General features: G+C 33.3%; 2 protein-coding genes across 4 annotated transcripts in view; one reads left to right on the forward strand and one right to left on the reverse strand.

Moving 5' to 3' along the window:
- Positions 1–1,908: 1,908 nt before the first annotated feature.
- Positions 1,909–4,743, reverse strand: LOC139085826 (ionotropic receptor 40a-like). Its single transcript, XM_070633998.1, has 5 exons — positions 4,408–4,743; positions 3,501–4,223; positions 2,959–3,415; positions 2,383–2,890; positions 1,909–2,326 (listed from the first exon to the last, which is right to left on the reverse strand). Exons 1-5 carry the CDS (start codon positions 4,741–4,743, stop codon positions 1,909–1,911), a joined length of 2,442 nt encoding a protein of 813 aa, XP_070490099.1.
- A 2,256-nt stretch (positions 4,744–6,999) lies between these two features.
- The window catches only part of LOC139086630 (putative tyramine receptor 2), a 35,582-nt gene continuing 28,860 nt past the window's right edge, over positions 7,000–13,721 (forward strand). For 2 of the 3 annotated variants that reach the window (XM_070635175.1, XM_070635159.1), the window contains exons 1-2: positions 7,000–7,234; positions 8,640–9,237. The gene's annotated coding sequence lies outside the window, so the exon portion shown is untranslated. Of the gene's footprint in view, positions 7,235–8,555; positions 9,238–13,721 lie in introns of all 3 variants that reach the window. The other variant, XM_070635168.1, reaches the window with a different exon arrangement.

Genomic DNA, 13,721 nt, shown 5'->3' on the forward strand with positions numbered 1-13,721 from the left:
GCTCTGTGCTTTCCGGCCATGACATTGAATACAAATTAAATCTCAGCATCTTGCTCCTTTGATTTATAGGACTTTAAAAAGCACTCAGGTCAATAAAAAGACTCAAAAGAGCAATATCGTTGAATAAATATTCTCAGCATCCTTAACAGCAAGGATAAAAATCCCCATAAGATAGGCTTATCGTATATCAGTAATTTTATATGAAAATATTTGCAGCACAGCTCAAAAAGCCTCTCGAGGAAATTTTTCAATATCATCATAGAATAATAAAGGAAGCATGTGGATTCATTATGACGACTTATACTGCAAAAAATAAATCATAAATACGTGAATTTTCCGAATGCCATGTTTGGATAAAGGAACCAAAAAAAAAAATAATTCATTTTTATTTATCAAGCTTCTTATTTGTAAATTTGAGTCTTTATAATTCCACATCTGTTTTCATTCTAATTGAAATAGCATCAGCATTAGGAATGAATACACAAAATTTTGGTATTTTTATTGACGAACATAGAATTGAATGTCAATAAGCATGACTTCCTTTTTCTTTTATTCCTTTATTCTATTACAGTGGTGTCTGAACTGGATGTTGCGGTACATTAGCAGTCAACAATTCTTGACCATGAAAATGTCAAATGCCATGAACTGCATGCTATGTGCGGGTTCAGTCGTAACTAAGTGTTCCCGATGCCGAGACCAAGACCGAGCTCGGGAATTCTCGGATATCCTCGAGAGTTGGTCCAGACCGAGACTTCGAGAAGCCTTAGTCGGAACTTACCACCAAGGTGTCTCGTGGCACCAAATAGTTTGGACAACACTGTATCGCATTCAGAATTAGAAATAATTTTCGCTACTTGTTAACTTCCATTCATTGACATTGATGTCAAAATTCATAGAAAAATCGATAAAAGTGGTCAAATGAGCTTCATTTGGACATTTCTTTGACTTCCTTCATGCTCAATAAAATTCATGAACGTATAACTTTTGGGTTCATATAATTGTGGCTTTAAGTAATCTTTAATATCATTGTGATTTTTTTACTATTTTCATTTTTCTCTTCACATTCATATCCATTTCCATTTTGTGCTACATGCCCTGAAATTCTTACACCAAACACAAATTCCCATCTTTCGCTTCAGAGCATTTTTCGTTAACATTTTTGCTTAATTAATTTTTTGAGGAGAAATTTACTTAATGAAGAATAAGAAACTTGGATGGAACTGAACATGAAAATAAGAAATTTTGTGGACAAACGAAGAAATTTGTGTCAGGCAATAAAAGAAAAACTTCGAATTACTCATTTTAACTTCTTAATCTGCTGTATTTAAGAGCTTCACAGGAGCTGCTTTGAGATTGTTTATCTTTAAATTGAGATGTTTGTGCTGCATCAATAAATCTACTGATTGCTTCTCATCACATAAAATTTGATATGAAAATGAAGAACCGACATAAAACATTTCTAATTGCTCTTCTTCTAATTGAATTGCAGCTTTCAATTCCATCAATTTGAACGAGAAGTCTTGTCTCAAAAAAATGTTTATTCCTGACTGTACTTGCTGTATGAAAACAGAACAGAACTGAATATTGATTTTTCATGTTGCTTACCATGTCATCATGCACCTTAAACTGCAATGAGAAGCTCACTGCTAATGAGATAATGAAAATTTATTATGAATGCATCTTGAACCTTATTGCATGCTATGTGCATGTTGGAAATGGAGGCAAAAAAAAGCTTTAATTTAACAAAGAATTCTAAATGATTATGATAGTGATGCTGCATCAAAGTCTCGTTTAGCTGTGCATATGCGCATCCTGAAATTGAATACTTTTAAGCTATAATTTCATCATTACAGAATCTCGTGCCATAACATAAAAGTTAATGGTCCATGATCATGTTCGGTGGAATTCTCAGTGATGTAATCGCAATCGACAAATTCTCATCAGGACGATGCGTAATCGATTAGTAATTGAAGTGTAAGGCAATGTTGATGTGTCATTCATTCGAAAAAATCCAATTTCACCGATAAAGACAAGAAAGGCGAGAGTATAGCCAATTATAGCAAGATAAAATGCACCCTGCAACATTCGTAAACTGAGTGCTGTCAATTCCTTCTCACTTGCTATTTTATTTTTGAGATGTTCATCTCCACTGATGGAATTAGAACTCGTTTCTTCTTCTTCTGCATCACTTTTGTCTTCATCTTCCTTGCTGTTCTGAACATTCTTATCATTTTTGATCTGTAATACCTGCATGGATTGAAACATCCTCTCATATTCATCACTAGTGATTTTATCCAAAATTCCACCTTCAAAAAGTTTCATCAAACTTGAAATAAAAGTAGAAATTAAAGGAAGATAAAGGAATGGAAACAAAGTTTTTACTTCTCATTCAAGCTGTCAAGGAATAAACATCCCTTCTGAAGTGAAATAGCTGAATATCGCGTAAAAAGCTTCTCAGAAAGTTGAAAATTTCTCACACCATATCGTTTCATGTTAAAGAACAGCGTTTGACGTCCAGCAAAGACGACAGTTTTATCATCCATCAATAAAGTTCGAACTCCTTGTTCCACAGAGTCCAACAAATGTGAATTCTTAATGGTATGAGCAGTCATTCGACGATAAAGTCTTTGCATTATGCCAGTTCCGTTCATTAGTACATGATGTGATGCTGAATCTCGTTCGACAAGTAGCTTATATCCATCACTATTGCTTCTATTCAGGACATATTCAAGACGATATAGACTATTGATTGGTAATTCTTTTGAAGGACGAGCTAATTGTGATGTGAGTTGTGCTGAATATAAATCACTTAATACATAAGTTGCTGATAACCATAGAATTATGGAAAATAGTCGTACTGAGTGATTATTGATGTATGGAAAGTTCGTTGCTGCTTAAAAAACAGGAAAGAAGGAAAATTCAATTTCATTTATTCATAAATTTACTTCCAATACGAACATTGCCTTAAGAAGATTTGACATGTAAACCAAACACAGCGTGCAAGTAGACCTTCCGAATTGACTTGCCTATCATCATCAATAGAATCAGCAGCAGCAGCAGCAGTTGTCCTCATGACATGCTTTCTTGCTGGATGTTTTGTAATCTCTTTAATGTAAATCATGTTGTAAAATAATTTTGCAGGATGTTCCGACAATTTCCCTTTCCTTCTCTTGTTCCTTATCCATTCGGGTATGATAATCATAAAATAGAGGATGGGCCCAGTGATGATGATTGTAAAAATCAATGCAGGCCATACTTCCATTTGAAATGGATAGACAAGAGCAAATGCTTCACTTAAACGACGTGGAGCATGAGTGAGAAATGCCCCGGAGTCAGGAAGTGTAAAGAAGGAAAATTCAACTTCCTGCATTCGTTCGTAAGTGACAACGATATCACCAAACACAAAATCTGCTTCCTATACATAAATGAAAAAGGAAATGGAAATACACAAGTGAAATTCTTGACTGTTCAAGTCGTGGACAATAAGAAGCATGCCTTACTCGTCTTTGAAGCATTTGTAATCCCAATGCACCAGCCATCGTCACGTTTTCATTCGGTTCCATCATTTTCACGTCAATATACTCAAATTTGAAATTCATTTTGTCAGCAAGTAACTTTAACAGCACATCATCCCTTCCACTTACAATCAGCTGTTTCTTCTTTGTCTTCCTATCCTGCACATTGAGCTTTTTGTCTGTTTTTGTCTCATTCACAAACTTTTCCTCACTCATCATCATTTCATCATCAATAATGTTATTATTGTCATTGTCATTTGCGATAGTTACAGGCGCTGATGATAAATTGGCTTCGTCATCTTCACGTTGTTGCATATAATTTATGAAGATCCACGGAGGACTCTGTGAATTGATATTGGAATTGACAATCAATGCAGGATGAAAATAATGCAAGCTTACATGAGTTATAGGAACAACAAAATGACGAGAATTGAAGCTTTTAAAGACATGCTTGATGTCAGGCAAAAGTGGTTCTGTGTTGAGGCCAAGGTTATTTCCATCAAACCAATTGACTAGCTTTAATTTGCCATCATTTGATGATGTTGCTTGATTGTAATAAATGCGATATGTGAAATTCCTAGGATTTGTTATAAATGCAGCACGAAGTGGATCGCGAAGGTTCCATTGCTTATAACATGCAGGCAAATGCTTTGCATTCCAATAGAAAATGTAGAGACTTAGTCGATGAGCGAGATTTCTTTCATGGATCTGTTTTGGAATAAGAAATAAGATTTGTATTTTAAGAATTTGATTCCATCCCTTGAGATGACAATTGAGGGATTTGGACAAGATCTGATGCAATTTAGTGGAAATGACTTAAAATTTGGAAGTAAACTTGTAGATTCACATCAAAACATCCACAAGGAATAAGCCAAAAAGATGCAAATTTCACCTTTTGAATAAGAGAACCAGGATTGTGAAAAATCAGTGCTGTAATTTCGACCGAGCCCTTCAAATTCTCCTCAACGAATCGAAAGAACCTCTCAGTGTCATTAAATATGCACGTTTGAAGCTGAAGACGATGAATTTCCATAATAAGCTCATTGAATGCGCTCGATTTACGATTTTCAGAATTTAATATCGTAATGGTCTGTGATGCCTGTAGTCCTTGAGATATTTCAGAAAATGCTATTGCTAATTCTGACAGATTTTGATTTGAAGCAATTTGCACATCAGCAGATACTGAGCAGCACAATAGGCAAACAGTAAAGAACCTCAAAACTTCCATTTTTCATTCAACTATTTCACAGTTTGAAATCGAGAATAGAACTTGTTGAAAATGTTGAAACTTTACAGGCTTTATATACCCAATTTTTCATGTTGCTTTCAAATGTAATTCCGAATCTAAATTATGATAGATGAGTGACTGAGTTGAGTTGAATAAATCATTGAAAAGCACATCACAAGCTTTAATTTTCCATTCATTAAATTTTCACAACGCTTCACTCATTTTTGCAAAAACCATGGAATATGTTCCTCACGTACCTACATAGGTAATGAACATTTCTGTTGCATATGAAAGTCTAATCAAATTTTACTTTATAATTTTTAAATTAAAATTCTACAAAATTTTATCTGGGGTAAAACATTTCAAGGCAATGAATAAAATAAGAGATTCTTGTTGTTCATCAGCTTTGTTAATCGTTAGATATGAAGAATTTTGAGAAAGCTTTTCGAAATTTAGAGAACCTTTCAGCTTTTCAATATAAAAAATTCATTATTTTCTTATAAAAAATTGAGAATTTGGGTTGGAAAAATTATTAAAATTTAGATTCAGCACTTACTGTTACACCCAAGTAGCATAAAATATTGGAGGCTCCACGCGAAGTTTTTAAGACATCTTCTAAGCTCTGCCAAGCGGCACCATGCGGCAAATCGTATTTTCACCCATCATCATAATATTGTCAACGCATATTCGAGTCTTATTGATAATTCGGCAACACAGCAGTGCTCTAGCAAACAAAGTGTGCTGTTCGGTTCTTTTATTAACACTTAATAGAATCCGCCTCCGTGTGGAAGCCATATGGCAGATTTTTGATAGATTTTTATCGGAATCTTCTTCTTTTGTGTCGCTCGGGTGTAAAATAAGAAAAATCAATTTTTAATTCAATAAACGTCCTAAAAAACTGATCAGAAAAAATGACCAAATTTAATTCATTAATAATTCAACATAGTTCTAACCCTTCTTAAAGTCATTTAAAGGCGCCTGCCAATTGCCAATACCAAATGTCTTTATAAACAGCTTCCTTCCAGGAGAACTCCTGGTCTTCGGTCTACCACGAGCTGTCTTACCATCCAAAAAGTCTGATTTAAAGACCTTATTCAGTAGAACTTCTACAGATCTTCTAATAACGTGTCCAGTCCATAGGAGCCTGTTTAATTTGGCCTAATAATTTCCTAACTCAACCAAAAAACATATGCAATTCTACCAAAAATGCTCAAATGACTCAATTAAATCGCTTATCTTACAGATCCAATCGCATTTCTTCATCTGAAATTCAAAACAAAAAAAAAACAGCCAAAAAAAGAAGTAAACCATTTAATCTAATAATGGAAATGCCTCTTCATTCTTTTATCCCGCAAACAATCTTTTTAGCTTCTATTCTTATCAAGCTCTTCATTTTTCTTTCGTCAACATCTCGCAAAGCTCTTTAAACAAGGAACTGAGAAGTGACATTGTTTTCGTATCATGAATCTTTTTTTTCCGCCTTTTTATCGCCATTCCACAATCGCTTGCTCATTTAATGTATGAATTATTATAGACCTAAATTCCTAAGCTTTTAGGGATTCACTAAAGCTGTTTTAGGCACACTAAATGGAAATCGCTTCTATGTCAAAGGGCAGGCATGTGATTTGGTCATTTGAAAGACTATTGCCATGAAAAAGTGTCGTGTGGCAGCCATGAGACTTAAACCAGAGCTCTACTTTGATCTTGTATGGAAATCGACTCAAGTCAAGCTCTAGCTTTAAGCATACCGCTCTACCGACTCCATGATTGCAAAAAACTGTCCCTATGTCGTGGTTTTACCATAAAATCATATGGCAACCACATGACATTGTTCGATATAGCGACCATACGACTGCCCCGTTATCCCCCATGTCATTAATGTACCGCTCGGGAACTTGATGCATAGCTAACATTTTGACCAATTGTGGACGATTAGATTTATTACTTCATCTTGTTGATCCAGACAGATTATTTATGCGAAGATCACAGACCCCACAGTGACCCTTTTTATGACTCAATACATAAACATTAAGTTCCAATGATAATATTTACAAAATTATTACGATGACTATTTGTCATAAAGATGAAAGAAAAGAAAAAGTAAGTCAGAGATGCCGGAAAATGTGAGATTTTCCACTGGAAGTGTTTCACATTCCATTCCGTTCACAAAAGAGCTGAGTATGAGTGATGAAAGTTTGCAGACAAAATAATTTTATCAGTAATTGTCCAATGTTCAGTTCTCATGCATCTCTCGAGTCGTGCGGACGGATTTTTGATTTTTTTCCGTGAAAATAAATAAAAAAATTAAGATTTATTCAATTATGTCATTAGAGCAAGTGTGAATTTGCGACTTTTGTGGATCAAACAAAATATAAGAACTAGAAGAAAAGTTTTATCGGAAATAAAAAAAAGTTTTTGTGATTAATTCCGTTCCAAAGTGTATTTTACTACAGAAATAGAAAATTAAATGAGTTTTTTCTCGTCAACAAATGTGAGCAATCGATTTACATTTAATGACATAATTTCCAATTTCAACAAAATTGAATCTACATGCTGTAGAGGAAGTGTGAGAGAGAGAATGAAAAAACTTGCTGTAAATGATCGATAGATTGTCATATCTCGGTTATGTCTGTTGCAAGGCACTATAAATAGTCAATTTTACCATTTCAATTTCCTACCATTACCGCAACAGACATAAAGGCAATCGAGGAAATTACACGGCACGTTGCATAACTTTAGTGATTATGACATATTACGACTGTATGAAGGACACGATCGTTCCTTCCCCTCCCTTGTGAAGTGTTAACGCTTTAAATACCAAAAAACGTACATCCTGCGGTGGTCACAAGTGACTTACCAAATTATGATGCTGATGAAGTTTCACTTTTATTTCATTTTTATCTCCAAGATAAGCCACAGAAAGTTTTTTAACACGAGTTATCTTCCAGCTGATGAATAAAACAAGAAAAAGTTGACCAAAAGTTACGCGATGTTCTTCTTTATCTTATGCTGTATTCAGTTGTAGTGTAGAATTAATTTTACTAGCTTGATCTTTTTCTTTTTACACTCATTTTTCATATTTCCACCTATTGTGTAGTTCATGGAGTTGGGGTGGCTATCGAGTTTCAACTTGAAAGTTGGGTTTGTTTGGATTTTATTCAAGATTGGGGGATTTTTTTTAAGGGAATGGGTTAGTATTGACAGTGACTTTAAGAGTGTAAAATGTAAAAGCATTAGGAGGATATAATAAGAAAATCAATCAAGTGACCGTTTCTTGATTTAATATCAAATTTGAGGGAGAACCGCTCTGGTAGCCACGTTTATAAAATGTCACTTGAGCTGTTTGCAATTTTAATCGAATATGGGACTCGAATACGTTAGAAATGACTAATAAGATTCCATATAAAATTCATTCAAATTGACTTCAACCTCTGGAAATTAAGCTGTCCATAGAAAACTTCCTCCTTAAAAAGCAAATCTAATAAATGAACAATATTTTTCAACACAATTCCCAGATGGACATCCTTTATACAGAATAAAAGTTGTACTTACTCTCATACTTCTTCATAGTAAACTCATAATGTGTTTTTTGGAATTTGGAAATTTTGTGTGTGTGAGGAAAAATCTGTAAAAAAAAAGTTTTTCCTGAAATATTTTATGAGATTAAAAATTTTGGCCATAAAATGTTCTTTCCTATTCCTCTCATTTGCGATAAAAATTGAAAACATTTCCTCTCATTTGATGTCTCATCCACGTCTTATTTTTAGAAATGATTTTTTTTTTTACTTTTCTCCATACTTCCTCTGACCTAGGTTTTTAATGCGTTTATAAACATCAACAGATTGTCATTATTAACGACGATAATTTTTATATTCAATTTTGTTTGCTTCCTGTAGCATACGGAGAGACATTATTAAAATGAATGATCTAATTTCGTGGATTATTAACAGCACATAATTAACTGTGAAGCAACTGTAATTGATTGCCGTGAACAAGACAAGACAGTATAAATCAGTATTTTATAATTATTATTGACGATGGGATTAATGGAAAGGAAATAAGTGAATTGCCATTTTTTTGTAGCATGTAAACAATTTAAGGCATAAATAGATGCTCAATGGAAATTAAATATCATGCCTTAATACGTTGTGAGAAAAATTGTAACGTGACAGTGGAAAATTAATATTTTTTTTTGTGTTGCTGTACATGGAACTGGCACAAAAAAAGTGTGAATAAATTTTATTTTTTTGTCATGTCTGTTCTGAATACACGAGAAGCAATGAAACGAGATATCCAGTTTAATTGATTGTACCAAAAAAAAAAAACCATAAAAAGTGAAAAAAATGTTTAAATAATTAATTAAATTTCGTGATAATTAACATATACTGTGACATTAATTCCTGTGTGTATGTGTGGAATGTGTAAGGAAATTCTACAATTAATCGAGCATAATTAAGCTTTAAGGCAGGAATATTTGATAGCATGTATAATTAGGTATGTATTCTAAAGATTAACCCAATTTTACTTACTGAGACGTGCAACTCGACTTCGAATTATTTTTATTGCCATTCCCGAACGATGTATGAAAATTTTCTACGGGGGTGTACTTATATAGCAACATTTATGCTGTGTGTCGAAAACGTAAATGTTTGTGTTTACTGAATTTTGTTTAAATTGTTATGACTGAGCACAGATGATCTAAATTTAGAGATATAATCTACGGATGAATTTTAAATCGTATTACTTATTATGATGATAATTTAGGTGGAAATGGGTTACTTGAATTTGCAACATACATCCGTTGATTCTTTTGAATAATTCACTCAACTTACATCTCGAGTAAGCAAAGAGCATACTCTTAAGAACAGAGTAAGCTGAAAGTACTCTAGCAAGTTTTATTAGCTTATATATTTAAGTAGAGTACTTGACAGCTCTTGACAACATGCTCTTTGCCTGTTGCGGTTTATCATTTAACAACAATTTAGAATTAAAAATTTTTAACGATCCAAAAACATTTAAAATCTTGAAGTTCAAAATTTGAACTTCAAAATCACGTGTTTCCGCTTATGAAAAATTAAATAAATTAAAAATCAGTGAGATTAGAGATAGTTAAGCCTTGGTAACCAATTGTCATCGATATAACTCAATAGCATTGAGTTAATTCTTCAAGCTAGAGTTTTCTACAATGTTTGACTGTCGAGATTTGGCTCCTCATCCAGTCGACAAGCCAGCCAGTCAAAGCATAATGTTAAGTGTTATTTAAGCGCTATGAGGGTAATTTAGGGTTCAAAATTATCAATTCGAATGGATGTTGGAAAGGATTCTTGTCTCGAAAAGCTCTTACAAGATTGAAGAATTTTGTTCAAGTAGTCAAAAAGGTTTTTGACACAAACCTCCTTTCCAATGGATAAATCCCTGATATTACACCATACCATGCTTAATCTCCACATCCGAATTCTGCTAAATTAGCATTGATCCTAAAAATATCTCTTTACATCCCGGGTCTAATTAAAGAACATTTTGAATTTACGAATGAGAGCACATTAATCCTAACCAAGCTAAAAAGATCACAAAACCTTTGATTCCAGTTAAACAGTTACATCCTCTTTGAAAAATATAATCTTTTTAAATTAATAAAAAAAATGTTAAAGAAGAAAAAAAGTTTCGTTCATAAACAAATTTCCTTTATTTCCATTTTTCGCTTCCTAACTGTCTCAAATTTTTTTTACATACTCTAATCCCTTTGATCATTTGACATAAAAGTTTTGTCTACATCCTTTCAGAATCTCGCATGGAAATTATTTTTACGCATTTTTCGAGGAACAAGATATTCCAAAATTCATTCACTTTTGAGGATTGTCACGATTTTCCATAAAACTTTTTATGATTTTATGAAAAAATATGTTTTTTTTTTTTTCTTGAATTTTTATCTGACTTGTTTTGTACTTTTAAGTATGATTATCTGCCCATGAATTTCATCCACTGAGGTGTCGTGACAGAGTAGAATCTGGAGTGTCTTCAAGAGAAAGTTCAAATCCCACAAGAGACTGACTCAATCATTAAATATTGCTGGCACAATACTCCATATCCAGGGTTGTTAGAATAGAAGAGCTTTTGGAATGGGCCAACTGTTGGGATGGGATTTCTGAAATGGGCTATCAGCAGTATATCATTTAAAGTGGATTAGTAAGGGGGATACCTGGGGTGATATAGAAAATCTTATAATTGCACTTTGCTATACAGTTAGATAACCTCTCGATAGCTCAGTGGAAGGAGTAATCGTAAGAAGTAAGTTCGAGTCCCCCTCGGAATCAGTTATTCAAAAATGTGCTTTTTCTGTTAGAATCACGTAAATCCTAATCGAATCCCCTCCCAGCTCTGTTCCAAATACAAATTAGATTATAATACGACATTGATGTGAAGATAAATGACTTCCGTAAATACCAAAAAAATCACTTCCTTCCTATTTTTCGTGAGAAATAAGTTTACATTCCAAAGTGTCATAAAACCGCTGTTGCTAATCTGCTCGATGCTAATTTATGGATATAGCTTTACAAATTCTCTAATGGGATATAGTTTTGTAACCACAATGTTCTACAGATGTTTTCCATCGTCACGCAAAAGGACAATTTTTTGGCCAAATTTCGGTAACATTTATAATTAAATTATTTTTTATTGCTCTGAGATTTCAATCGTGTATGAGTCATGTTAGTGACTTAGTTGACTTGTTGAAATTCTTCATATTTGTTGCTTTTAAGATGTGTAGGCGTCATTGCGGACGATGTGGCTATAATTTTTTATTGATGCTGTTAATTGTGTGAAATTGAAAGAAGATATCGGAAAAATTTTACTGTTTGATTTTTGTTATGTCAATAAAAATATATATCATGTTTCTATTCTGTTTAGTGTGTGGGATGTTAGGATGTAATTGATGGTAAATGCTTGTGTTTGATTTTATGTTATGTTGATTAATTCCGATGAGTTTTTCAAGGTCTTTTTTGGTTTTAAGGCTTCCTCTGCCAACGCTTCCATTGTCTTTTACGTACATTCCAAAACAATGGGTGTCTTGCTATGCTTGTTTCATGTTGCATCAACATGTGGCCAGATCCAACCACACTTGCTGTTGATTTGCTAGAAAAAATTTAATTTTGAATATCAGATCTAGAGTGGGATTCGTACCTACGTTCTACAATTTCTGGTCAGATGTTGCTATCACTGAGCTATCGGAGGATATTCGACCACATATATTCCACATGTATTCCTCTTACTACTACACTGCTGATGATATACGTTTGAAAGGCTATTCCTGGGATTCAAATCCAACACAAGCTTTTGCTAATGTAGAATAGTCATATGCAGGATTCACACTTAGATGGTATGTGATGGCATTTCTGCTTGTTCAAGTTGAGTTGTTTCCAAGAATCGAATCAATGATTGATGTTCTAAACACCTATACTCGAAAGCATTATGACACCGAGCAGCCACTCAAAACCTTTCGAATATACACAAAAATATAAAATCCGAATTAAAGTGCCCAAATTGAATTTCACGTCATGCATTTATAAGTTCACTGACTATATTTGTAAATATTTTAAGCATTAATGTTTTCTGGTATTTTCGAAATGTCGCTAAATGGCAGGCAAATAATTTATTCATACACCGAGCAACAAAAAGGTTCAACTTCCACATAAGCAGCTTACGTAAAAACATAAATCCGATTAACTTCTCTGACATTCCAAATCTTTAATATTAAGGTAAATTGACTTAAGTTTGTCTTTCAAATGAAACTTCAATTACTCTTACTGGGTGCTTCACATGAATCTTATAATTTAATAGCGGTAGAAGAAGAAGAATCCTCATTATTTGAAAAAAATTAAGTCTGAACGAAAAAAAACTCATTAAAAATTTCAATGAAAAAAAAAGAAAATCCTTTCGATCATCAATTAAAAACTTTTTTCATCATCTACACTTTATCTTTCTCTTCTCAGCCATACAGAATGTCTTCAATTCAAAGAAAGCCAAAGAAAGTTTTGAGAGAATTGTCGAAGTACTTTCCGATTAGGACTCTTAATTTTAAGAATTATTACCTGAAAGGAAATTAGGCTTTGGTTGGTCTGCCTGTTCCTGGGTGTGTGTGTACATGTCCATGTCAGCCTACAGTTCCATGTGCTTGAAAAAGAAAAACTGTCTGATTTGTAATTTTTGACCATTATTTGGTCTACAAAGGGAAAATGTTAAAAATTTAACGGTTTCTTGTAATTCAAACTTCATAACGGTTTTCAAAAATTTATATTTATTAAAGTTGTCGAGGGGAAAACTTTAGAAGATTTTTCTAAATAAAGTGTAAAAATCATTAATTAAAGCATTTACCAAAGTTTTAAGCTCCCAAATCAATTGATAAACAAGCAACTCGATAGAACTGAGCTAATGCTTCAGATTCGAGCTCTCTACAATGTCTGGTTGCTGAGATCTCACATCTAACCCAGTCACCTAGTCAGCCAATCGATCTATGTCAAATTAGCATCATTTTTGTTTAAAAATGCGCTATTATAGTTCATAACTAACCGTATTCTTACCAGTTTCCAGCTTTTATGTATCCACTTGATTTACGTTCTTGATTTTAATCATTGTGAATGGGGTTTTGATGATTCCTTCAACAACTACCTAAATGAAATCTTTGAAGCTCATAACAACAGAAGTAGAAAATAAAAAAATAGAAAACATTTTATTTCCTCTTTTTGAAGAAAGAAAGAAAAAAAGGAAAAAAATGCATTGTAGTTTTCCATTTCCTCACAACTTATTGTTGCTTCTTTGTTTGTGGAAATATTTTTCCTGCTTTTAAAACGGAAACAGCAATAACAATTTGTGAAGAAAAAGAAACGAAAAGAAATAATTTGAAAGTTTAAGATGGGAACAATCAAGGTTTATGTTCTTTGGTTTACAATATCCCGAGCGAAACAAATGAACAAGGCTCCGAT

Source organism: Chironomus tepperi, unplaced genomic scaffold (genome assembly GCF_022539635.2).
Source record: "Chironomus tepperi strain 1889 unplaced genomic scaffold, CSIRO-AGI_Ctep_v1 contig_9, whole genome shotgun sequence".
Classification (NCBI taxonomy): Eukaryota; Metazoa; Arthropoda; class Insecta; order Diptera; family Chironomidae; genus Chironomus; species Chironomus tepperi.